This window comes from Harmonia axyridis, chromosome 6 (genome assembly GCF_914767665.1).
Source record: "Harmonia axyridis chromosome 6, icHarAxyr1.1, whole genome shotgun sequence".
Taxonomy (NCBI): Eukaryota; Metazoa; Arthropoda; class Insecta; order Coleoptera; family Coccinellidae; genus Harmonia; species Harmonia axyridis.
Window position 1 is genome coordinate 36,559,220 of NC_059506.1, and position 24,100 is coordinate 36,583,319.

Sequence of the window (24,100 nt, forward strand, 5' to 3'; positions counted from 1 at the left end):
AAATTATTTGAATACATGCAAATGTCGATGACACCTTAATTGTCGTTATTTCAAGATCCAGCACAAAATGAGTTGTTCAAGTTGTCTTGTCGCAATTTTTGTTGTTCTTCAAATTACATCAGAAGTAAAAGTAATATCATTCAATTTTTCTGCTCTTTAGGGTTTTCTTAAGAAAATGTTGGATACTCAAACAGTTTTTTTTTTCAGTGTGAGTTCATTGTCAACGATAACAGCTGGAGGAATTGTCTTGGTCAACCAACGTTGACCGTAAAAATTCAAAGTTTTGAGAACAAACCCTTCGAAAAGACAGAAAGAGTGTTTGTGGTCAATCAAACCTTTCCATTATTGTCAGTTGTAAGTTTTTCTCGTTGATTTCAGTTAGTTTCAATTCGATTTCTGAAAATATGATAAAAAGTATCAAATTTTTTAAGCAATTTTTTCTAATACACAATTTTTGCAGGTGAGCACAGACATATCGATATGCTCGCTGAAAGATCACCCAGATGCTTGTTCACAAGAAAGTGTAGGCCATTACTGGTTACCTTGCTCCATAATTATCGAAAAAAACAGACCTTGGAGCAACTTCATTCAATCCTTCGAGCCGAAATTGAAATGTCCCTTGAAACCTGTGAGTACACAAGGAAGAAGAAGAATAATTATTCTTACTCTCCACCATTCATAATGACCTCTATGTAAAATAACCAGTAACATCGATTGTTCCTTCTAGGGAGTGTACAGATCTAATGCACCAGCCAAAGATGTATGGAAGATATTCGAAAATGATCTGAAGCACGTACAGTCTGGTACATATCAAGTACTTTTTGATGTCGACTTCGGCAGTAAAAAACTGATATGCTGGGAGATAGAGTTCGAAGTTAAGAGAGTTTCCACTTAGCGGCAATTGATTCGAGGGAATTCAAGTCTTTTTGTGTATTCTCCTTTCGTATACATTCGTTGAATTCGTAATAAGGAATTTTCTGTACAGAACATGATATCAAATATGCCAGTTTTTTTCATTTTATTCAGTTTATGCATTCGACTACAAAATAAAAATTCATGTTGGGAATACCGGAAAGATAATTAAAGCTTCCATTATTCATATTTTTTTACTGCTCCTTTATTATTAGTGATAATATACAGGGTGAGCCACATTCAAGAAATTTGATGAAAAATTCTTGTTATGATTTGAAACCTAGATAGACAACAACTATTGTTGGTTTCTGAAATTCAATTTGCATGAAGAGCTCGACACTGAAAACCTTACAACTTCTTTCTGTCAGAATTTTTTAATTCTGTGAAAACACTGCTGAATTAGTTTTATGTAGAGAAATATTTTCCAACTATCTACAGTGAGCATTGCGTCTATATATACTTGGATTCACTCCTGCAGACAACTCATTGAACAAATAAGAACCCTTGCAACTTTCTCCTACATTTCTCCATAGAAATGATCACTTAGCGAACAAAATCCTTACTCAAAACGCAGCTATAACAAGGCAACTTCTAACCTAACACAAAAGACGTCAGCTCTCGATAACGTGGAAACTCATTACTATAAGTCCAGCGTACTACATCCCCCCCTTAAAATCTCTTCGCAATTGATGATTCTAGTTACTCCCAACTACGATCGTTAGTTCTACCAGATGCCCGGTAGTTCAAACGAGCTAATCTCGAACCGATGCCGTTAACATAAGTTTTACGGTTAAACTTGGCGCATAACCTAGAAGCGGGATCATATGCATCAGCCTAATAGATCACACCGACGAACTTTCCTCCCAAACAGGGCCACCAATCATCCGGAAAGTAGTTGCGATGATTGTTTCACAGCCTTTCGAAGCCCGGTTCCCAATTTGTTTTAGCCCTGTAAGCGAGCAGGAACTTTCCCCGATAAATACTTGCGTTTTCTAATCTAGGCACCCGAAAAATATGAAACAACTCCGACAGTATATCTTTCTTACTTCCGTGTATACCCCTCTTGCTTCCGTATATATCCCTCTCGCTTCCGTATACTTGTATATCCCTTTTGCGTCCGTATATACCTCTTCCTACGATATGGAGTGAAATATGAAGCCCTTCCCTGGACGATTTTACGATCTTCTGTGTCCGCGGGTGTCTCTATGGTCGCGTGGACGTCTGTCCGGGATTTATAATGGGTTATAAGGGGACCCCCGTACGTTTGAGTGGCCTACTTGATTTACGGACTTCGTAAATCTGGTTATTCGTCGAAAATCTTATCCATAAGCATGAGGCTGCTAGATAAATCTTGCCCGGTATGGGGATGAGGGGGCCCGAAGTGTCGTAAATTAGGCCTGTATGGGACGTTTCTCATCTTCGGGGGGTAGTTTGTGGCAGTTTACGCCATTCATCGATAATCATAAGGTTTCTGCATGATATCCGAGCAGTTTTTCGTGTTTATGATGAAGGAATCGTGAAGAATGGTCGTGGGTGGTGATCTTTAGGCCTCTATGGGCCGTAAACTGACAAGTCAATAGAGATTTGATTCAAAAATGCTTCTATGATCATCAATGTTTACTAATTTTGATGTTAGATATCAAAGTGACGTCCAATCCCTACATATTAGGCCAATTGAAAAGTCCACGGTCTGGTTCTCAGATGGCGGTGCTAGTATTCTAGGGATCTGCACCAGGAAAATCGACCAATATTGATTGGTATGCTAAGTTTGAACGTGGTGAAATGAACACCGAAGACGGCGAATGCAGTGGACGCCTAAAAGAGGCTGTCATCGACGAAAAAATCAAAAAAGTTCACAAAATAATTCTGAATGACCGTAAAGTGAAGTTGATCGAGATAGCAGACATTGTGAAGATATCATCTGAACGTGTACATCATATCATTCACGAAAATTTGTACATGAGAAAGCTGTGTGCAAAATAGATGCCACGCGAGCTCACAATCGATCAAAAGCAGCGTGTTAATGATTCTGAGCAGTGTTTGGAGATGTTAAAGTGAAATAAACCTGAATTTTTGCGTCGATATCTACAAATGGATGAAACCTAGCTCCATCATTTCACTCTGGAGTCCAATTGATAATCAGCTGAGTGGACTGCACAATGAACCGAATCCAAAGCGAGGAAAGGCACATCAATCATCTGGCAAGGTAAAGGCATCAGTATTCTGGGATGCGCAGTTCATTGATTACCTCCAAAAGGGCGAGACTATGAACAGAGATTATTATATAGCGTTATTGGATCGTTTAAAGTTGATATCGTGAAAAAACAGCCCCATTTGAAGAAAAAAAGATGCTGTTTCATCAAGACAATGCGCCGTGTTGCAAATCAATGAAAACAAAAGCAAAATTGCATGAATTGGGCTTCGAATTGCTTCTGCATCCACCGTATATTCCAGATTTGGCCCCCAGCTACTTTTTCCTGTTCTCAGACCTCAAAAGAATGCTCGCTGGAAAGAAATTTAGCGCCAATGAAGAAGTATTCGCCGAAACTGAGGCCAATTTTGAAGCGAAAGACAAATCGTACTAGAAAAATGGTATCGACTAGTTGGAAGATCGCTATAATCGCTGTATCGCCCTCGAAGGCAACTATGTTGAATAATAAAATCGAATTTCTACAAAAAAAATGTGTTTTACTATGGTAGACCGGGTACTTTTCAATAAATCAATTTTCATTACTTGGGCTCAGAACCTTGGTTAAATTTGAATTCTTCTTTAGAATTGGCAAGCTATGACTCTGAGTTTTACATACAACAGTAACTCAAAATGTCAGAAATTACAGTTTAGTGAGCAATGAACTGAAACTTTTGTGTATCAACACACCAGAAAGTGGCTCTTGTTGCTTGGGGCTTTTGGGGCATGTAGGGGGTCTAGAGTTGAAAATGTAGGATAGTGTCCATTAAGATTTTGGACCAGCATACGGAATACCCTCTTTTTACCAAGTCTCAGTGGCCAAGAGCCATTTTCCATTAGCATTTTACTGAATCCTCTCGTCCATTATCGACAGTGATGGAAATCTTTCATTGCCACGTGCGATATCGATCGATTTTCTCCTGCGGCATAGCCTACTGTCACTCATCATTTAGTTATTAGCCATCTCCCGCCAATCTGTCTGAAAAATTCAATTTGGCGCCTTTAATGACACGGTTGAAAGATACGAGGCGGCTTCTGCGTGCTTATTAACCCAACAACATCGTTAAAAACAGAATGATCTACGCTGATAGCTTCAACAGATTGTCCGAGGGGTTGATGTTAATCAGGACGTAGTCAAGGGCGTTCCTGCGGGGGTGTACCAGCTCCGAATTCCGTATGAATTATTCATTTATTATCAGACATTAGCAAGAGGGAGATTATTTATTGTCTAGAATTTGCAGCGTTTTGTTTACATGAAATATAATCAAGAGTGCGACAAAGATAAACGTCATTGATTGGTTTTTCAAGTGCCTAAACCCAATTTTTGGCTGATGAGTGCTTCGGTTAGTCGAAAAAAATGTCTCATGTGTACATTGTTTCGTTCAGCAATAAAGGTCTTTGAAGACTATCTTCTTTTGATATCTGAAGGCATCTGGTTCTAGATTTGCACACAATCAAAGTCTAAACTTTTCTGGCTGGCTTCAAGTCGATGATATGGTACAAACAACTCATCTATCTTCCGAATAAAAATACCATGTTGTTGGTTTTTACTTCACAATATAACACCATAACTAAGTCTTCTATGAAAATTGCTATAGTATACTGTAAGAGCCGTTTTCGCTGTTGCATCCTCCATTACCCTCTTAATTCCATATGTTGTGGAAGATCCTTGATGTAGATGAGAAAAACAGTGGGCCCAGAACCAATCCTTGTGGTACGCCACAATTAGTTGACTCTATGTCTTATGCCTCTCCACTCAGTACAGTGGCATGTTTTCTGTTTTCTAGGTATGACCTACTTAGTAGTTTCAGTATATTAATGGTATGTCTTCCTCTTCACAAAGGAATCGACATCCATTGATTTCTCTTGTGATATACTCGTTTTTTTTATCAAAATGAAAAGTCTTATTGGAAAACCCTTTAGTATATTTACAGTTGTGGTTAAAACTCCCAAATACCAAGAGTCATACTAAATGTTATGATTTTTGCTTCTTTAGTACCTGAGGAAATAAGTAAACTCTATATTAAGGTTTGAAGGGCTATTGTTTTGTCGAGAAAACTTTTTCCAAATAAAATTATTTGATCTTCATCTAATAATGCAGAGGTAAATAATGTTCTATCACTAATCCTCCAGTCGAGCAAGTAAAGCCTCCCACCCACCTCACGAAATAAAACACGTATCCAAAGAAAAACAGCTCTCTGCAATCAAGCTATCGATTGTGAACAATGCTCTCGCTCAAGCTCAAACAACCCAACATCTATATAATATGTAATACTGTTGCTTCCTACACTCCCGCCATTAGCAAATGTTCATTAGTCCCACGTAAATATCTGCAGCAGGAATCCTGCCGGCGTAGAAGCCTCTATCTCTATCACTCCCTCTCTGATCGTCCAGCCCAGTATTACCAACCTATTAGGCTTAATCGGAACTGTTCAAACCTCCAATCAATCGGATAGATAAACGCCAATGACAAGACGATTATTTCAGTGTTTTAACCGATGAGTGGCCTCTGGCGTCGATTATGTCGAATTTGGGACGCGATTGGACATGCAGCTGGCCGCGATTTTTATGTGGTTGGATGTGTTTTCGACGTTTCGTAACCACAGTTTAAATTTAACCAGATTTGGAGTGGATTGCAACGATTTGGGATTGTTGCGGTTTTGGTTATATTAAGTGTACAACTTTGCTTCCGCCGTTTTGCAATAGATGGCTGTAGCGGTAAATAAATAGATTGTAAATGTCATACATTAAGCTTAGGTATTTGTTAACATAACGCCATCGAAATATTAGTCGATTTGTGTCTGCATCATAAAGTTATTCTCGATTAAACATGTCAGCTTACGAGACAAATTCTCGTCATTTGCGGGAGGTTTTAATTATCTGCTTTAATATGGAGAAATCTGCGGACGTGGCTCATCGAATGCTGTCAAATACCTATGGTGAGGCCGCTATTAGAGAAAGAACGTGCCGAGAGTGGTGTCAACGCATCAAGAACAGTGATTTTGACGTCGAAGACCACCATGGAGGTGAAAGAGAGAAGATTTTCGAGAATGCAGAATTAGAGGCATTACTTAATCGAGACTAGTGTCAAATGCAACATGAATTGGCAGGATCATTGGGAGTGACGTAACAAGCCATTTCAAAACGATGGGAATGATTCAGATACAAGAAAATTAGGTGCTATACGAGTTGAAGCCAGGAGATGTTGAATGACCCCTGTTTGCTTGTGAACAGCTGCTTGGAAGGCAAAGACGGAAGGGATTTCTGCATCGCATTGTGTCTGGAGACGAAAAATGGATTCATAGCGTTAATCCCAAGCGCAGAAAATCATGGAGAAATCCCGGCCATGCTTTCACGTCGACGGTCAAACCGAATATTCACGGTTCCAAGATCATGCTCAGTATTTGGTGGGACCAGCTCGGCGTAGTATATCATGAGTTGTTGAAACTGACTGAAAAAATCACAGGCAATGATTATCGAAAGCAATCAATGCGTTCTCTGCAAACGGTGGTTTTTTTCTTTTTTTTTTTTATACGCATCTCTCGGGAAAAGACTGAGCTTGCGGTTATCATGGTGATTCAACTGGGAAGCTGGTAACATATTATCGGCTTAAAGCCAGCCAGCAAAATGTAACCTATGATGTGTAAATCTCTACATCCGAATGCCTCCAGATGTTAAAAGATTTCAAAGAGAATTCTTCAAGAAAATTTCAATCGGACTACTGCTGAACAAAACAATCTGCACAATTAATGAGTCAACGGTAATGTTTTGGCGATAAACTCATTCGTATTACTTTGAGGTTTTGTCAGATGTCTAGTTCTTTTTCAATTTTGATACATGCAAATGAATCCGTGCTTCAAATGAAAATCGAATTCAACTAGCTGAACAGATCAGCTTGTCATCAGTGAGTTGAATCTCATTGTTTGAGACCATTCTTCAGCTCTTCTCCTTCTTCTTATATAAGGCCTAAGGCTTGTTCCTTACCATTCTCTATATTTAGTTCTGTAGGCGCATAAGTGATGTAGACAGCCAGTTATCTCGCCATCTTTATGAATGACGTTCTGGTTGTCTTCTGCCCATTGATTTTGAAAGCCCTCGCCATTCCTGCTAGTCTGGGTTCATTCTGCTAGCACGCTAGTTCAACTCCCGTCTTCTCTCTTTTCCCCATCGCACAACATCCTGAATGTTACAGAAGTTTCTTATTTGACTATTTGGTATTCTGTCAAACAAAGTTTTTCCGGTTATCGATCTCAACGTATTCATTCCTGTTGTTCTTAGAATCCCCTCCGTTTCCGTTGTATCGGCTTTTCAGTTTTCAATAGCAGTCTCAGATCTTCAGACATCCTGACGAAACAATGAAGCTCTCTATTCTGTACCGAAAAATACGCAGACATCCAAGAAACATTCCACCTGTTACCTTCGCCATGATAGACTCACAAAAAGCTACCCTATACGCAAGAAGGTAAATTATCCAACTTGTTCAACCCCTCCAATGTCCTCACGCAGTCTAACGGAACTTCCACCTCCCCTTCCCGGGATTTCTATTCCCGCAGGTGTCTGGACCCGGGCCGTAAATATACTTCTGGAGCGATATACAAATACGGGAAAAGCTACCCTCTCCAGCTCTCTCATTCTACCTACCTAACGTAGGTTCCAGAGGGTTGTAAATCATGTCCAGGACCCTGGAAATCCCTTCCAGTTTATCGGATACCGCATCAATGTAATAGTTTCGAGATGATGCACCCGTTGATATACGTCGGAGTCCTGCGGGAGGAGAAAGACGGACGTCGGGACGCCGTACGGTTTGTAGGTTATCGAGTAACCTGCCAATGAGAGATAGATGAGGGGCCAGCTCTCTGCTTTGCTGGAGCAGATGTGTTCGGCTAGGTATACTGAATTTTACATTTTCGATTTAAAGAAATTGAAAAAGAATACGGATGTTGCCTATATTTCGAAATTGCTTCTAATTTGTAGATAAGCCCTATATAAACACGAAAAAAAATATTTGCATGGAAAAATATAGAAAGTACAAATAAAAAATACGTAAATATAAAAAGTTTTCAAAATTCCCGCTGAAACGCTCCATTCTGTCACGGTATTATGGTGACGTCACTACATTAAAGAGTCACCATCATAGACAAACTAACTAGTTTATCTATGATCACCAATTGCTAACGATCTGTCAAACTGAACTAATATCAGCTGATATTGACAGTCAAGTCGGTTTGATTATACCATCTGACGTTCTAAACTAATTCTAGATGAGATTAGTTTGTCTATGTTCTAAACGTTTCAGTGCTATGACGTCAAATTACCCTGATTGGCGTTCGCAGTCACGTGCTAGTTGATAAGAAGAATTAACACAATTTTAATCAGTTTTATTGAATTGAAATCGAGAAATAATAAAATTGAAATGCTATTTTAGTATTTTAAAAACGGCCTTTAATGTGCTAAACCTAAATTCATTTGATTTTATTATAAGACGCATCATCCCTATTGGACTATTACGAATCCTCTGTGACTTCAAAATGTTTACGCTAAGACTTAAAAGCACCGAATCCATCTCCTTATTATTTTTTTTTTGTTAGAAACCCAAGAATAAGTTGTCATATTTGTTCATTTCCGTAAAACTCTCCCGCTGAGATTGAAAATTTGAAACTTTCCGATTATTCTTCCACTGAGAATTGATCGTTTGAATAATTAATCTACTGGGATTAGAAGTTGTTAACTAATTTGGCCATTGGTAATTGAATTGGTGGATCATTCCATCATTGATGATGACAACTGTCCAGGAATCCGTCAGTTGTGACTTGATATTAGGCCAATTGAAAAGTCCCCCAACAAGCTCCCAAGCAACTTTGGTCAGGGTGAATATTTGAATGGGTGACCGTTGCATATTTTCATTTCTTCATGAGATTCAAATTTTCGAGGCAAACTCTGGATCAGGCCCCAAAAAAAAATCTACACGACGAGTTGGTCCGGCAACTTTGAAAAAAAAAATGTTTTCGAGGCGATTTCCATTTCGATATGAAAAATAGGTCAATCTCGAAGAAAATCCCCATGGCCTCGTAAATAATTCTTTTTGCGGTGATAAATAAGGCCGGGAGATTTGTTTGTGAAATTGTGGGTGATTTTTCGCAGAAAAGAAAGATGAAATATTTTTCCATATTCTCGGGGAAAATTTTCTTCACGATCGTAAATAAGAGATTCGTGCTGTGTTCTAATAACCAAAGCAAAACGGCCTAAAACGTTGAAGCCCTCTTTGCGAGGCCATTATGAAAATGGGGGGTATAAATCAAGTTCAGTTTGCCAGAGGGCGACACCATAAATTTACAAGATTATGATGTAGAACCTCTGTGGATGCTGGACGCGTATTATTCTCTGTGACGATAATTCGAGAACTGAATTTTTATGTTCCCGATCGGAGATAACTTCAACTCGTTAGGAATTAATGAATAATTTTCATCTTTATTTATACGGGGTGTCCCAAGGTCGGGTGCAATCATGATATTTTTATTTGAGAAAAATTTGTTTGTCTTGTTATTTCGTGAAGAGATTATTACAATTGGCCACCAAAATATTCTGATTTAACACCTTTAGATATTTTTCTTTGGGGTCACATGTCAGATAAAGTCTATGCTACTGCTCCACAATTGAATCAAGATCATGAAGATTGAATTCGTGAAGTAATCCACAAATGCAAATTTCTCATGGAAAATTTCATTAAAAAGATATGGTGCTAGAACTGTAGCTGATAGCATTTTCCATCGTTAATGGCATAGGTACCTATCTCCTTTTACAATGAAATAAACATCAATTGATTTATCTAAATATATACTCGTTTTTTTTAATATCAAAACTTGGGACACCCTGTATTGATATTTCCACGCAATATTATTTTTACAGTCGAATTAAATAAATGTTCATCTCAACTTAGATTTAATTTTGCAACACATCGAATATTTGAGGACCACAGATTTGATACTTATTATATACATCATGGTTCTAGATCACTTAATCATGTCGTTTTCATTTGAGAAATTGAGTTTGTTGGGAACTGAATATCGAATGATTTCTCATTTATTGAACTTACTCAGATATCAATATCGATTAAAGATCCAACGGCCAGACAACCTCTTCCATGGCTGGCAGTTTGATACCTAGTTTCCCATTATTTTTTTCAGAAAAAGTTTTCATGTTGACCACAATCTTCAGCAACTTTCTCGAACCACCACTTTTCAGATTTTTGGTAAGCTAAAAACGAGGCTGAAAATATATTTTGATTAATATTCTTCATAATTCAAAGTATCATCAGTTTTCATACCGTCTATGACAAAATCCATCATCTTTTTCATATTTATCGGAAAACAAATCTTTTACTGCTCCATTAGATCTTTCAATAATATGTGAAGAAGTACATAAACTCTCATTTTTACACTGGGAAATCAATATTTCTGAGATAATAACAAATTTTCAACTGACATCAATTAATTCAGAAGTGGAGTATGGAATTTTCTCAAGAATCACAGATACAGCTTAGAATTTAAAACGTCATCGATCGAGATTTGTGAATTATCAGATATTTGATGGTTTTTTGGATCAAAACAATTTACTGAAAGACTCAAACCAGTTTTCCCCTGATTCCTGGAAAGGTATCGCCAACTATTCCCGATAATAATTAAAATGTCAGAAGATAAAATCGGAAACTGTAAATATCAAATTTATACTCTATAGTTTCCTAGTAAAACGGAGTGTTTGTTGCAACATAGAGTTTATGAACCTTCTATAATTTCAAGTTAGGTTTCTGTTGCATCATAGAGGTTACGAACATCTCGTGGCAAATTGTGCAACAAAATGAATACATTTTAGACTATGCAAGAAGTATTATTGTGGTGTAAAAAGTGCATAATCATAAAAAGTAAGTGTTTCTTTATTAAATTCTTCGTTTCTTCGTTGGCGCCATACTTCCTATTAGCCAAGGGACGTTAACTTGGAGACCAAATTAATTAGAGCTTTTCCGTATGGCGACCTTTACAAAATCCGGTATCGTGTTCATCCAGCATTCATAAAGAGGAAATCTGCGGACTAATGTCTGCCATAGATCATGTACGAGCCGGAAATAATGGCTTCCATGTCTGAATTATAGAGGATGATGAATCATCCCAGTGCATTAGTAGGGAATACATCCAGAACGTACGGTATCCATGGGTTTCTGACAGCTCTCCAGATGATAACACAAGAAACAACTCGAAAACGGTCACAGTTCGGAAAGTTTCTGCGGCGTAATTGATGAATCTTCAGGTGAGTTGTTCAAAGGCGGTTTTTCGGGCGGTGAAATTTGAATTTATCTGTCTGGTTGGTGTCACTGACAGGTGGAAGTTCTGAAGGGATTTGTGGTCTTTTGAATACTGATACTTTTTGGGTAAGGGGGGGATTGAAAGAAAATAGGGACTTTGAAGATGGCCTAGAATATTTATTTATAATATTCAGAAGGCATTGATATTCTTCCACAAGTTCAAAATTCAAAAACGCGCCACGAAGTGGTGAGTTTTTGAATGAACGAGTGGTAGAAAGTGCCTTCTATACGAGTATTATACATTATTTTCTCTTATTCATTGCATATTTATTGAAATTAATGAAATATTTCCATAAATATCATTTAGTGATTTTTGCATTGAAAAATGTTGGTTGGCAGAACTGATTTCTTTAAGGCAAATTGATGAATTGACAGATCAAGCCGTGGCGGAAAGTTCAGAGTACCAACATATAATAAAAAAATATAACCATGAAAACTGTGCGTTTCTGATATATTCTCGCACGATTTTGTTCTACAAGATGTGGAAGAATGAACGGAATAACCACAGAATTAGAAAAACATATTCTAACTCTAACTAAAAAATAAAGTTTTTTAATATCGAGAAACCTCCAGGCTTTGTTTGATTTCATAATTTTCCATCCAGGATCTAAGACACATAAAGCATCTCATAGATTTATCGCCTAACCTATTGCAGGTTTTTGTTACTTGTCTTTCAACAGGAGCTGAAGATGCTGGCGTTGATAAAAATCCTTGACCATTTTGGCCAAGTTTGGAAAGATATTTCTGAAACTACCAAAACCTACCATTAGATTTCATAGAAATGTGAGAAGACTACTAATAAAGTCACACTGGCGAATGCTTCAGTCTCTCGGCGCTCGAGGAATCTCCTTATTTAGTCTAAGCGTGCACGAGATTGCAGAAATATATGCCGTGCGACGCGTGCTTATCAAGCTCAAGTAATATCAAGTAGCTTGATATCAAGTCAAGCAATAAATATCTAAAATCAAATCAAGCTCAAGTATGTAATTTCTGAGAGCTTGATTTTCAAGTCAAGTAGTTGGTTGAAATGTCAAGCTACTTGGCTTAATGAATCCCTAATAGTGGTGCTCAATCCGAACATTTTTGTAGTATGAACATAGATTCGATTCGTTTTCGTTCGGTTTAAAAAATTTTAAATAATTTATTTTCATGTATGTTTGAATTAAATTGATATTGTAATTTGAATTATGTATGATGGTATTTACAAATTAGCCCTGACTTTGATAAAACAATACAACAATTCGAACAAGTGACTCCTCTTTGGAGCAACATTCCAGAGGACAGCAAAGGAGAAAAAGAAGAAAAATATGACAAGCAATGGTGCCAACTGAAGGAAATGAGTACCCCTTCCCTCCAATTAACCTCGCCGATAAAACCAACACAATTAGACCATATTGTAGCCCTCTCAAACTGTTTTTACGGCCGATTTGAACAGGTCCAATGCTAGCAATCGACCTGAATTTTTTTACGGCCACCTCGTCTCACGTTTTACAGCCTGTATCATCCCGGATCGTCATAGACGGGACAACCACAGAGCCGGCGCGATTGTACTCGCTTATGCGTTCGACCTTAAATTTTTAATGGTTCTCGCAATTTCTTCTCTGGTTATGACCACGCCTGATTGAAGTTTCTATGATTCATAAAGGAGATAACGAGCTGTATTCGAGCTGCGTGGATTGGAGTTCAAACATAGATCGCAGTTTCCGATTTGCGGTTAAAACGGATATTACAGATGATGTATAGAATATATAAACTGGTGGATCTCGTTCCTGAATTTCCTTATGAAAAACTAATCATAATTTTGTGCTGAAAATTTGCATGTTGGGGTTTGAGACTATGATTTTTCTCCCTAAAATATTTTCAGATCTCTACAACTTCGGTTATACCGGAAACAGACAACTACTTCATTTTTCAAATGGCACACCCAGTATATTATTGCATCATTAGATAGCTTTTTTGACGACAATTCCGGCAATATGCCATACCTTGGGTAAAAACTCAACAGTTTATAAGTTAATGGGATTCTTATAAAATAATAGTGGCGACGAGAACTCACATTTTTTTGAATATTTCTGCAGAAAAAGTTTTTTTCGAAAAAACCTTCTTCATTTTCGATTCTAAAAATACGTAGCATTATAAAGCTGTTTGCGGTTCGGTCCAAAAATGTACAGGGTGTTCATCAGAAGATAATGAATTTGGACAACTCAAATTCATCAATAGTCAAGATTTTCAAATTAGAACCTATATTTTTTATTATTTCAATTAATTCTACGTATAAAAAAAAGGAGGTTACTCAAGCCAACCCTAAAATGAATACTATAGGAGTTACCGAGAAAGAATTTTGAAGAAGATTAATAAGAAAAAGAAAAATTTTCAATCTGAACATCGAACAAAATCGAAAAAAACTTTCCACCAAATCGATATTACACAAGGCAACAGTCTGTAGGTTGAGGTAATAGGATCAAAGTAGCCCAGAACTAATTGAAAAAATTTTTCGTTCGAAGCCTGGCTCCTCGACAACCGATAACTCCAAATTTAAACTGAATAATAAGTTCGGAATTTCAGATAATCATTTTTTCGGCCTACGCAAGATCCTAACGTTGAAACTCCAGTCTTAATTAAAATTGTATGGGAGAATTTCGAATACGCCCAACAGTGATATTAAATTTTAAATCTTTTTTCAGTGGTGACTCGTCCATTTTCCCTCACTTTTTGCTTCAACACTTTGTTTAATATAGTTATCAAAATTTATTTAATGGATCTTAGTAATAAATAATTTAGATTTTCCTGAGGATTGCGAAAGAATGGTTTGAAATTTTTTTCTCGAAATCGGTAGCATATACGACAACAATACAAGAAACCAAAAAGTGTAGTACTGGATCAAAGTTTCTCTGGGAAAGTGTAACAACGAATTAGAACAAAGAATAAGAATATTTTGTGTTCTGAATTCCCAGAAAGTAGGCATTCTTGAACGATTTCTGAAAAATTGAATTTATAGACACTGTATCCGTAAAGTGTGGAACAAATTCATTTTTCGCTGTTTCAGGATTATTTCTTTAAATGGTCTGTTTAGCTAAAAATGAATTTGTTCCATGCTTTACGGACACAGTGTATAAGCGGTTAAACAATATTTCTGTAAATTTTGGCTGTACTAAGATCTATCTCTCCCTTTCCCTCTCTTATTACGAATATAATTTAAATTTTGTCTATTGTCTTCCCAAATCACAAACCCCCAACTTAATTCCCAGGGGAACCCAGAAATCAACAAACCAACCCGAAAAGTATTTCGAATCACGGGAAGTAAACACAAATCTCCGAGATCAATCAGAGAAGGCCCTTCTTCTTCCAGATTCGAACGTTGCAAATTCATAAGGCAACAAGACCAACTTGAGACGAGGAAGCTTCATTACTTCATCCATACGGAACCCTTGAAATCTGAATACAAAGGGGATATCCACTCAGAATTCAGAATAATCCCAAGATTTTCTTCGACTTCATCCGAATAGATAAGGCATTTCTGCAGGGGATCTCCGATATCCCGGTTTTTAATCGGGATACGCTGGGTGAGGACCTGGAATCTTCGATACTTGTGAAGGAGTCACGTACGAGGATGTTTTGATAAGGCAAGGAGCATCTTTTGTGATTGTTTATCTGTTTCAATTTCAATCAGATGATGTTGACAATTCTTTCAGCTTGGATTTCACGTTTTATCTACGTGTATCCTGTATATATGGTTTACATTCACGACCTCCTAAAGAATATTGAGTGTGACATTGTTTTATATGCAGATGCTACTATCCTAGCTACAAAAGATCACAATATGAAGAACTCATCTGCTAGATCTCAACCATTTGGTTCAACTCAAACAACGATAAAACTGAAACTGCAACTTTTACATCTTCCACGTCCATGGTTTCGAGTGGGGCAATGTTCTTAGGCATTGAATTTGACATCATTGTTCCCATCTCAAGCATAAATTACAGCCAGCCACATATGCCATCAAAAGTGTGGAGCAAACCATAGATACCCAATCAGCTGTTCAAACCTACTATACATTACTCTCATAGACTTATCATCCCAATACATCTATGGTTATTTCACTTATAATTCAAGTCATATACCAGTTACTCAAAAAAAAACAGTTGGAGCAACAGATGGTGCAACTGAGACAACTTCCTGTGAGCCAATTATCTTTAAATATAACTCATAATAAGATTAGTGATTGAAAATGCTGAAAAAAGACAGATTTTAAGGTGAGATCCAATTGCCATTCATACAAGATCCAAAGAAGATCTCAACATAAAGGGAACTCGGCAAGAAATTCCCACCAGAAAACTCTACAGTATGACTTCCTCTAGTATGGAGAGAACTAGAGGTAAAGTGCCTTAACAGAAGATGAAAAAATTTCTACAAAGGAATACACCAAGCAATAATGGAATTCAATATTTTCAATAGTATTTGATAATTGTGCACATACACTAGTCAGAGATTCTCAAGTCTCAAATGTGAATACGATTGCATCAATGAACAAGCGCTCAGAAGACCCCAAGTCAGTGTCAGTGTTGTCCTCATTTCTTTCATTATTCATTACCTAATTCTCTCATACTCAAGTATTCCATTGAAAATTCAATGAAAAAACCTCTCCTTACAATTGGCAATGCTTCCATCCCAATTGTTATACATCCACACAAAGAAAAAACATCCCAATAACAAAACAAGATACGACCAACATTCTTACAGAATCCCTTACTCCATTCAACCCCAAAAAGACACTTGATATGGAAATATTCCCCTTTTAGCTATCCCAACCAGACCGAACAACTATAGGAGCCCCGGAGGGTGCGAAAATTGTCCCCTAAACAAATTGTTCTGCAGCTGTTCAACGACTCAACGAGCTTAGGAATCGATATCCTCTCAATAGGACCTAAGAATTGTATCGCCAACCCGAAAAAGAAGACGTAGAATTTATATTTTAAGGGATACATGTCTCGATATTTCTGTCGAAGAGGTTATCTGCTGGAAGATTTCCCATTTCCTTGGAAGGATGTACGCAGCAACGTTTGATTTATTGAATACAGTGCAGTACGGTCGAAAATGAGATGTGTTCAGCGTCTGTTTGGCTGGCCAGAGATGGTCCATTGGAGTGTTAAGCGATTTCCGATCCGTACAGCTAGAGATCTTTCAATGAGATGATGGACTGGTCTTACGCTCGGTTTATTTTTAGAAAACGTTGGGCTAGCGCATCATCGATTATTTTTTTTTATGTGGGGAGAGGATGATGTGGTGGGAATTGAAGATTGGTAAATGAAGCGGGGAAGCTATGAGAACATCATGTGAGAACGTGGTTTTTTTTTTCTTTTTTAGAAAGAGGTCTAGAAGGATCAATGTAGGCAAGAAGAATATTACATCGATAAATTAATGGGCTGAACCTCAATCTTAAATACTAATAGTTTTTTAGGGGAAAATATCAATACGCCTACAAACGTTTTATGGAATATTGCCATACCAATCTGAATATGTAATGTTATCCCATTAGTTTATGAAGTTGAAAGCTGATTTCTTGAGATGTGCCATGGTGCTTCTTGAATGTGCACATTCTTCCAGCAGCGTTAATGGAGAAGTTGAAGAAGAGTGAAACAGTCCAATTGATTACTCTACAGTTCCGAGTAGACAGTTATGCCATAGGGAGCAGCTCATAGTAGATAATTCCTTGCTAATTCCACCAAACGCACAGCAAAACCTTCCTGGCCTAGCTTGGCCACCGTTTCAGCCGGCTCACAGCGCTTCGACGACGACCGTTTTCACTTGACGTTGTCGTAAAGAATCAAATTTTTATCACCATTGACTAATCGCTTCAAAAATGGGTCGATTTTGGTTTTGTACCCATATATCGAGCATCTTTTTGGGACCAGCCTAATGCAAATGGTACCAAACAGATTTTTGTGCAATCTTTAGCACTTGGGCAATCGAAACAGTGTTTACATGACGGTCAAACTCTGCAATGTCCATGATTTTATCGACATTTTCGACAATTGGCCTTCCACTTTGTGGTGCATTTTTCACATCGAAATTACCGAAACGGAATCGACAAAACCAAAATTGCGTGTGATTGGCTGTTACACTATCAGGACCATAAACACTATTTACATTATCAACCGTATGCCTTGAATTTTTGCGTATATCGAAGAAAAACTGTAAAATATGCATATTTTGTCTTTGCTAGTATCTATCTTTGACGCGAGCTCAAACTGAACTGAGTCAACTAATCACAAAACTGTCAGAAAAGTTTTTGTAGTACGAAATCTCATCTTTCTAATGCCATTCAGTGGAACCCAATCGAATTCATACAACGCGAGATACAGATCACTAAAGCCATGTATTGGAAAAATAATGGATTTCTTTTTAATACACCTAGTATGTAGTTCTTGAGCAAGCCAGTTTTGGAAATTTGCAGAGCACCATATGCTCGACTGTTTCTTTTCTTGTAGATTCTGTTGAAAGTGATTGCCGAGGTTGTACATTAAATAACACGTATCGAGCACGATCCTTCAAGGCGTACCTAACTCCAATTCCTAATCCCTAAAAACAACAATGAAATCAACGAAATCAAACGGCCGAAATTCCATAAAACCGTCACGTATCCCTGGAAGAAAACGCCACGTCCACCTGTAACAATGCTATTGCCCATCGCAGCTCCCTGGAATAACTCCCCTTAAGAAGTTACGTGTCCTGATGGAAGCCTCAACAAGTAGGAACTTTCGTATATTTACGAGGGAACGAATGTGACGTTCAGTTTGGACGTATTCTGTTTATTTTTATTTACCTAAGCGGCACTCGGAAAACTTCGTGGGCACCGAAAAGTTTTCGAGCTTTGGCGAGTAATGGAAGCCTGGATCTTTGCATGTCCCCTCCCTCGACAACTTTTATGAGGATTATTTGGATTGATCGTCGAAGTATTTGGAGTAGTTTGTACGAGAATTCTAGTGAGTTTAATCCTGCTGGAACTTGAAGCTTTGGAATTTTCGGGGTCTCTCACACACCAAGTTGCAGGACGTTCATTAAAAGTTAATGGAACCTTTAAAAGGTGCAGATAGCCAATAGGCTCCTTCTACTGGAGGATTAAATTTTAATGACGGCATTGAATTTTAATGAACGTTTCTGCAACTGGGTGTTATTCGTGTGAGTAGATGTCGTTACTTTATAATTTAAACAGAGTGATTTGAGGGTCCTGGTCATAACTTTATGAAGTGATAGTTTTTGTAAAAATGAGAATTTGTTTCGTGTGAATTTTTTTTATTTGTCTCAGTGATTATCGAATTTGGGACAATTTTTTTCTTTGTACAATGAATGTCCTTTCGATATTTTTATAGAATGAGTATTAGGCCAATTGAAAAGTCCCCGGTCTGATGCACAGATGGCGGTGCTAGTATTATATCCATATGATTTTTAGTTAGTACCAATCTTGAAACGATACGTGTCAAAATTTGACAGCAGCCCGACCATTAGTTTGTGAGATATTGCGTTGTGAGTGTAGCTACTTTTGTTATTTGAGAAAAGATGGAAAAAAAAGAATTTCGTGTGCTGCTGAAATATTGCTTTTTCGAAGGAAAAATGCAGACATTGTGAAAATAACATCTGAGCTTGTACATCATATCATTCACGAATATTGGTACATGAGAAAGCTGTGTCGAAACGGGAGCCGCGCAAGCTCAGAATCAATCAGAAGCTACAACGTGTTAATGATTCTGTGCAGTGTTTGAAGGTGTTTAAGTGCAATAAACCTAAAAAATTTTTACGTCGATATGTGACAATGGATGAAACACGCCTCCAACATTTCACTCCGGATTCCAATCGACAGTCAACTGAGTGGACTACACACGATGAACAGAATCCAAAGCGAGGAAAAACACAACAGTCAGCTGGCAAGGTTATGACATCAGTATTCTGGGATGCGCAAGGTATAATATTCATTGATTACCTCCAAAAGGGTCAGACCATTAACAGCGATTATTATGTTGCGTTATTGGATCGTTCAAAAGATGAAATCGTTAAAAAACGGTCCCATTTGAAGAAGAAAAGGTGCTGTTTCATCAAGACAATGCACCGTGCCGCAAATCAATGAAAACAATGGCAAAATTGCATTGGGCTTCGAATTGCTTCTGCATCCACCGTATTCGCCAGATCTGGCTCCCAGCGACTTTTTCCTGTTCTCAGACCTCAAAAGAATGCTCGCTGGAAAGAAATTTAGCGCCAATGAAGAAGTAATCGCCGAAATTGATGCCTATTTTGAAGCGAAATACAAATCGTACAACAAAAATGGTATCAAAAAGTTAGAAGATCGCTATAATCGCTGTATCGCCCTCGAAGGCAACTAAGTTGAATAATAAAATCGAATTTTGCCAAAAGAAATGTGTTTTATTATGGTAGACCGGGGACTTTTCAATTGGTCTGTTATATTCACGACATTATATTCTGTTGTGGCTCCTAGTTTGGAGAAGAAAGATACCAACTTCAGAATGTGTCTCAGTGTTGAATAATACGTCAGTATGAAAGCCAAAGACTAAATCAAAGATCATGATCTCCTGTTGATCCTAGAAACTTTAATCCCAAGATTTCAGCAAAACACTTGTTGAAAATAGGGATTCACTGCTTGGCCTGATATTCAAGCTACTTGGCTCAAGCCCAAGCCAAGAAACTTGAGCTTGACTTGAGATAGTCAAGTAGTAGTTTTTCAATGTTCAAGTCAAGTACTTAAAAAATAAATACTTGACTTTAAATTGAAAAACTACTACTTGAATTGAACTCGAGTTGATTTCAAGTCAAGCTCAAGCTAAGTAGCTTGAATAACGAGCCAAGCTTCACGGCTTGGCTAAGGATTCACATCCCTAGTTGAAATCAACCAAATTAGGCGACCCTTACAACTCAGAGAGAAAATCCCCGATCTTAACCACTCCAAGCTTTCACCGGACGAATTTCTACAATCCCAAAGCCCGGGAAATATACGTCGATGCAAATTTTTTCCAGGGAAAAAATTTTTATTCTCGTCGCTATACGCGTGACCCCCCCCTCCCCACGCTCGTAAAACGCGCAACTGAGCTGTTTCCCCCGCTTGCCGACGATAAAAAGCGGTAGGAATTTATGAGATCGCGAGATCGTGGACACGGAATGCCGAATTGAAATTTGAAAAATAGATGACGCCTGCGATTCACCCCGATCTGCAACGTTCGGAAAACAATCGCGATGAAATTTTCAGGTTAGTTCGGAGTTGTTTACGGGTGCTGCTGTGATACGTGCACGCGTGGGAGTTTGTTTTTCGTTTGGACGGTGGTAAAACGACGTCCGACGTGTATTCAGCGGTGCATAAAGCTTGTGATTGACGAGGGGGAGTTAGCACATATGTTAAATTATTATTAGGAGAAGTAAAAAGGAATCCATTATTTTTCCAATAGGTGGCTTCAGTTATCTGTATCTCATGTTGTATGAGTCCGATAAGGTTCCACTAGATGGCGTTAGAAAGATGAGGTTTCATACTACGAAAACTTTTCTGACAGTTATGTGATTAGTTTACTCAGTTTAGCGTGACAGCGCGTTGAAGATGGACACTAGCAGAGAGAATATACGCTTATTATAACGGGTGTCAAGTGACTTATTCTCAGTTTGGTTTGGCAATTCATCATGAACAGACTCATGCCTGAACAATGCTTGCAAATAGTGCAATTTTATTTCGAAAATAATGGTTCTGTGCGGGATACGTATCGCGCACTACGTCCATTAGCGATGAAGCGCACTTCTGGTTGAATGGCTACGGCAACAAACAAAACTGCCGCATTTGGAGTGAAGCTAATACTCAAGTGTATGTCGAAACACCGTTACATCCAGAAAAACTGACTGTTTGGTGCGCTTTATGGGCTGGTGGAATCATTGGTCCGTACTTCTTCAAAAACGATGATGGCCAGAACGTTACAGTCAATGGTGATAGGTATAGAGCCATGAACTCAAACTTTTTCATTCCTGAATTGAACAACCATGATGACCAGGAGCTGTGGTTCCAACAAGACGGCGCAACATGTCACACGGCTCGTGCCACAATCGATTTATTGAAAGACACGTTTGGTGACCGCCTAATTTCACGTTTTGGACCTGTGAATTGGCCTCCAAGATCTTGTGATTTAACACCGCTATACAACTTTCTGTGGGGCTATGTAAAGTCATTGGTCTATGCAGATAAGCCACAAACCCTTGACCATTTGGAAGACAACATTCGCCGTGTTATTGCCGATATACGGCCACAAATGTTGAAAAAAGTCATCGAAAATTGGACGTCCAGATCACTTCAGTTCAGTTTGAGCGCGCGTCAAAGATGGACACTAGCAAAGAGGAAATAACAACGTCAAGTGAAAACGGTCGTGGTCGAAACGCGGTGAGTTGTCGGAAATGGTTGCTAAATTAGGATTGATGCCAAGGAAGGTTTTGCTGTGTGTTTAGTTGGATTGGCAGGGAATTGTTTACTACTCTTTTTGACTCAGGAATGTAGTGATGACTCCATGATTCTTCTTAAATTTATCTCAGTATTCATGATAAAATAAATGTCATAAAATAATTCTTAGTATTACCATTACATAGCACTTGATAAATATAAATCTTCTATTCAAGATGGCGTCACATGCTGTACAACCTACAATTCTTAAGACCCACATGGAAAAAACTGATATTATGCGGTTTTAACTCGGCAACAGTTCGAAAACTAAAGGATAACGATCCATTATTCATAAATAAAGTCTCAACAGCATCTCCGAGAAACATCCCACACAGCTTTCCAAGCGTTGATTCATTCACACCTCTCAATGATCACAGGTCATCACCTTCCTTTTTTTTTGTACCCGAATTTTCCAGACGAATCGTCGATTTTCCTCGCTACTTCCTAATGGAAAAATTGCATGAATATACGTCCCAGAAATTTCGTGCCAGGCTGATATTAAATGTCCAACATTCCAGGTATACGTATCTTATCTTGTTTTTCACTTTTTTGTGAAATTGCAATGAGAAAACTTTCCTCTTAAGTATTTGTGTTCGATTTAAAGGAAAAATTGTTAAGGTGGAAGTCACTGATGAAGAAACAGTGATAACTATGAAATGAAAATACCTAGTTACTTGAAATTTTGAGTGTACGTATAAATATGCCTGTTAAATCAATAGACAGAATCCTCTGAATAGTTTGGAAGACATTCTTTCAACTATTCAGAAATTAATGGTCAAATGTTATTGAAACTTAGTTGTAAATTAAAGGGTAGTAGCTTTATGCAAAATTTAATCATTGAAAGACTATAAACAAGTTATTATCAAAGGATACGATATCTCAGGATTCATTCTCCAGATGTAATATTTATAGGTTATTGCTGAACTAATTTGTTTCTTTCAAACCAGTTTTTCACCAATAATTTTGTTTATATATTCCGTCGTTTTTTGCAATTTGTCTTTTCAGGTCTGTGCAAATCACTTTTTCTCATTTTTTTCTAATTACCATTCCACGAAAAGTTAGAATCCTTTTTTTTAATTCAAGGAGACCTACAGAACTTAATCCTCTTCAAACTGCGTCATTTTACATTCAATTCAATCATGTTATACCTACTTAATGAATTGGATTGGCCCCAGAACGTAGCCTTGAGGAACACCATCTCTAAATCTTCATTTATCATATATCTGTACTTTCCCAAGAAAATCAATACTTTAGCACTTAATATCGCAATCCTCAGTGTCTCATTTTTCTCGAAACCTGTCGATATCATCCCCTAACCGAGAATCACACATAACAACCCCATCCCCCCCACGTTTTCAATCGCGTATTTTCCAGCCGAACCGGCGATTTTCCGCACCGTCGCCTAATGGAAAAGTTGCATGATTTTACGCCCGCTTATTTCCTTGCTAGGCCCGATATTACACCTCTAATATCTGGGTTATGTTCGAGGCCTGAATGGGGCCACGCCGTTTTCGTGTAAGGGAGAGATTTTCATGGTCCGAAAACACGCGGCAACGATCGTTTTGGCACGTTTCTTTCCCTCGATTGGGGGTAGGGATAGCCGGGTTTCGGGAAAAGATTCGACGTAACTGGAATCAACAGTTTGACGTCGGTTTGTTTTGATTGTAATGATCCTGGGGCTTTGTTGGTGGACCTGGGGAAGGTTATTTTGCGAAATGGAAAACTCTGATTTCCTTTTTCCTTTACCATAGGAATTTTCTCTCCAGTCTTTTCATTCATCCATTCATTTTTTGATGTATTCATTCATTTTTCTATTTATTCATTCGTTTTTTTGTTTATTCATTCATTTTTTTTTCATGTATTCATTCATTTTTTTCATTTATTCATCAATTTATTTATTCATTCATCCATTCATTAATTCATTCATTAATTTCTTCAGTTATTTAGTCATCCATATATTTATTCATCTATTCGATTTTTCATTCATTCATTTATTATTTTAGTTAAGGTTCTTGAGAGTTAGAGTGAGTTAGTTAGTTTGATGATTAGTTAGTCGGTTTATTGGTCAGTTGGTCAGCCAGTTAGTTTTTATTCACTCATTTATTCAGTAATTATTTTCGGGCATTCATTCATCCATTCATTAGTTAATTCATTTCTTTCTTCATTT

At 37.8% G+C, this 24,100-nt stretch overlaps 2 protein-coding genes across 3 annotated transcripts in view; one reads left to right on the plus strand and one right to left on the minus strand.

The window, feature by feature from the left end:
• The window catches only part of LOC123683473, an 85,582-nt gene that overhangs the window by 46,163 nt on the left and 15,319 nt on the right, over positions 1 to 24,100 (minus strand). The window contains exon 1 of one of the 2 annotated variants that reach the window (XM_045622541.1): positions 10,194 to 10,337. The exons of the other annotated variant lie outside the window; for it this stretch is intronic. The gene's annotated coding sequence lies outside the window, so the exon portion shown is untranslated. Of the gene's footprint in view, positions 1 to 10,193; positions 10,338 to 24,100 lie in introns of those variants that run through there. 2 annotated transcript variants of the gene reach the window in all.
• Positions 48 to 1,080, plus strand: LOC123683472. Its single transcript, XM_045622540.1, has 4 exons — positions 48 to 130; positions 208 to 354; positions 461 to 628; positions 728 to 1,080. The coding sequence occupies exons 1-4, from the start codon at positions 68 to 70 to the stop codon at positions 893 to 895; spliced, it is 546 nt and encodes a 181-aa protein (XP_045478496.1). The 5' UTR covers positions 48 to 67; the 3' UTR covers positions 896 to 1,080.

What these genes read in the sequence shown, in the direction of transcription:
- LOC123683472 (XM_045622540.1), top strand. Translation starts at nt 68, where the DNA reads ATGAGTTGTTCAAGTTGTCTTGTCGCAATTTTTGTTGTTCTTCAAATT. An exon ending in CCTTTCCATTATTGTCAGTT is followed by an intron (nt 355 to 460) that starts GTAAGTTTTTCT and finishes CAATTTTTGCAG; the next exon opens with GTGAGCACAGACATATCGAT. An exon ending in TGAAATGTCCCTTGAAACCT is followed by an intron (nt 629 to 727) that starts GTGAGTACACAA and finishes TGTTCCTTCTAG; the next exon opens with GGAGTGTACAGATCTAATGC.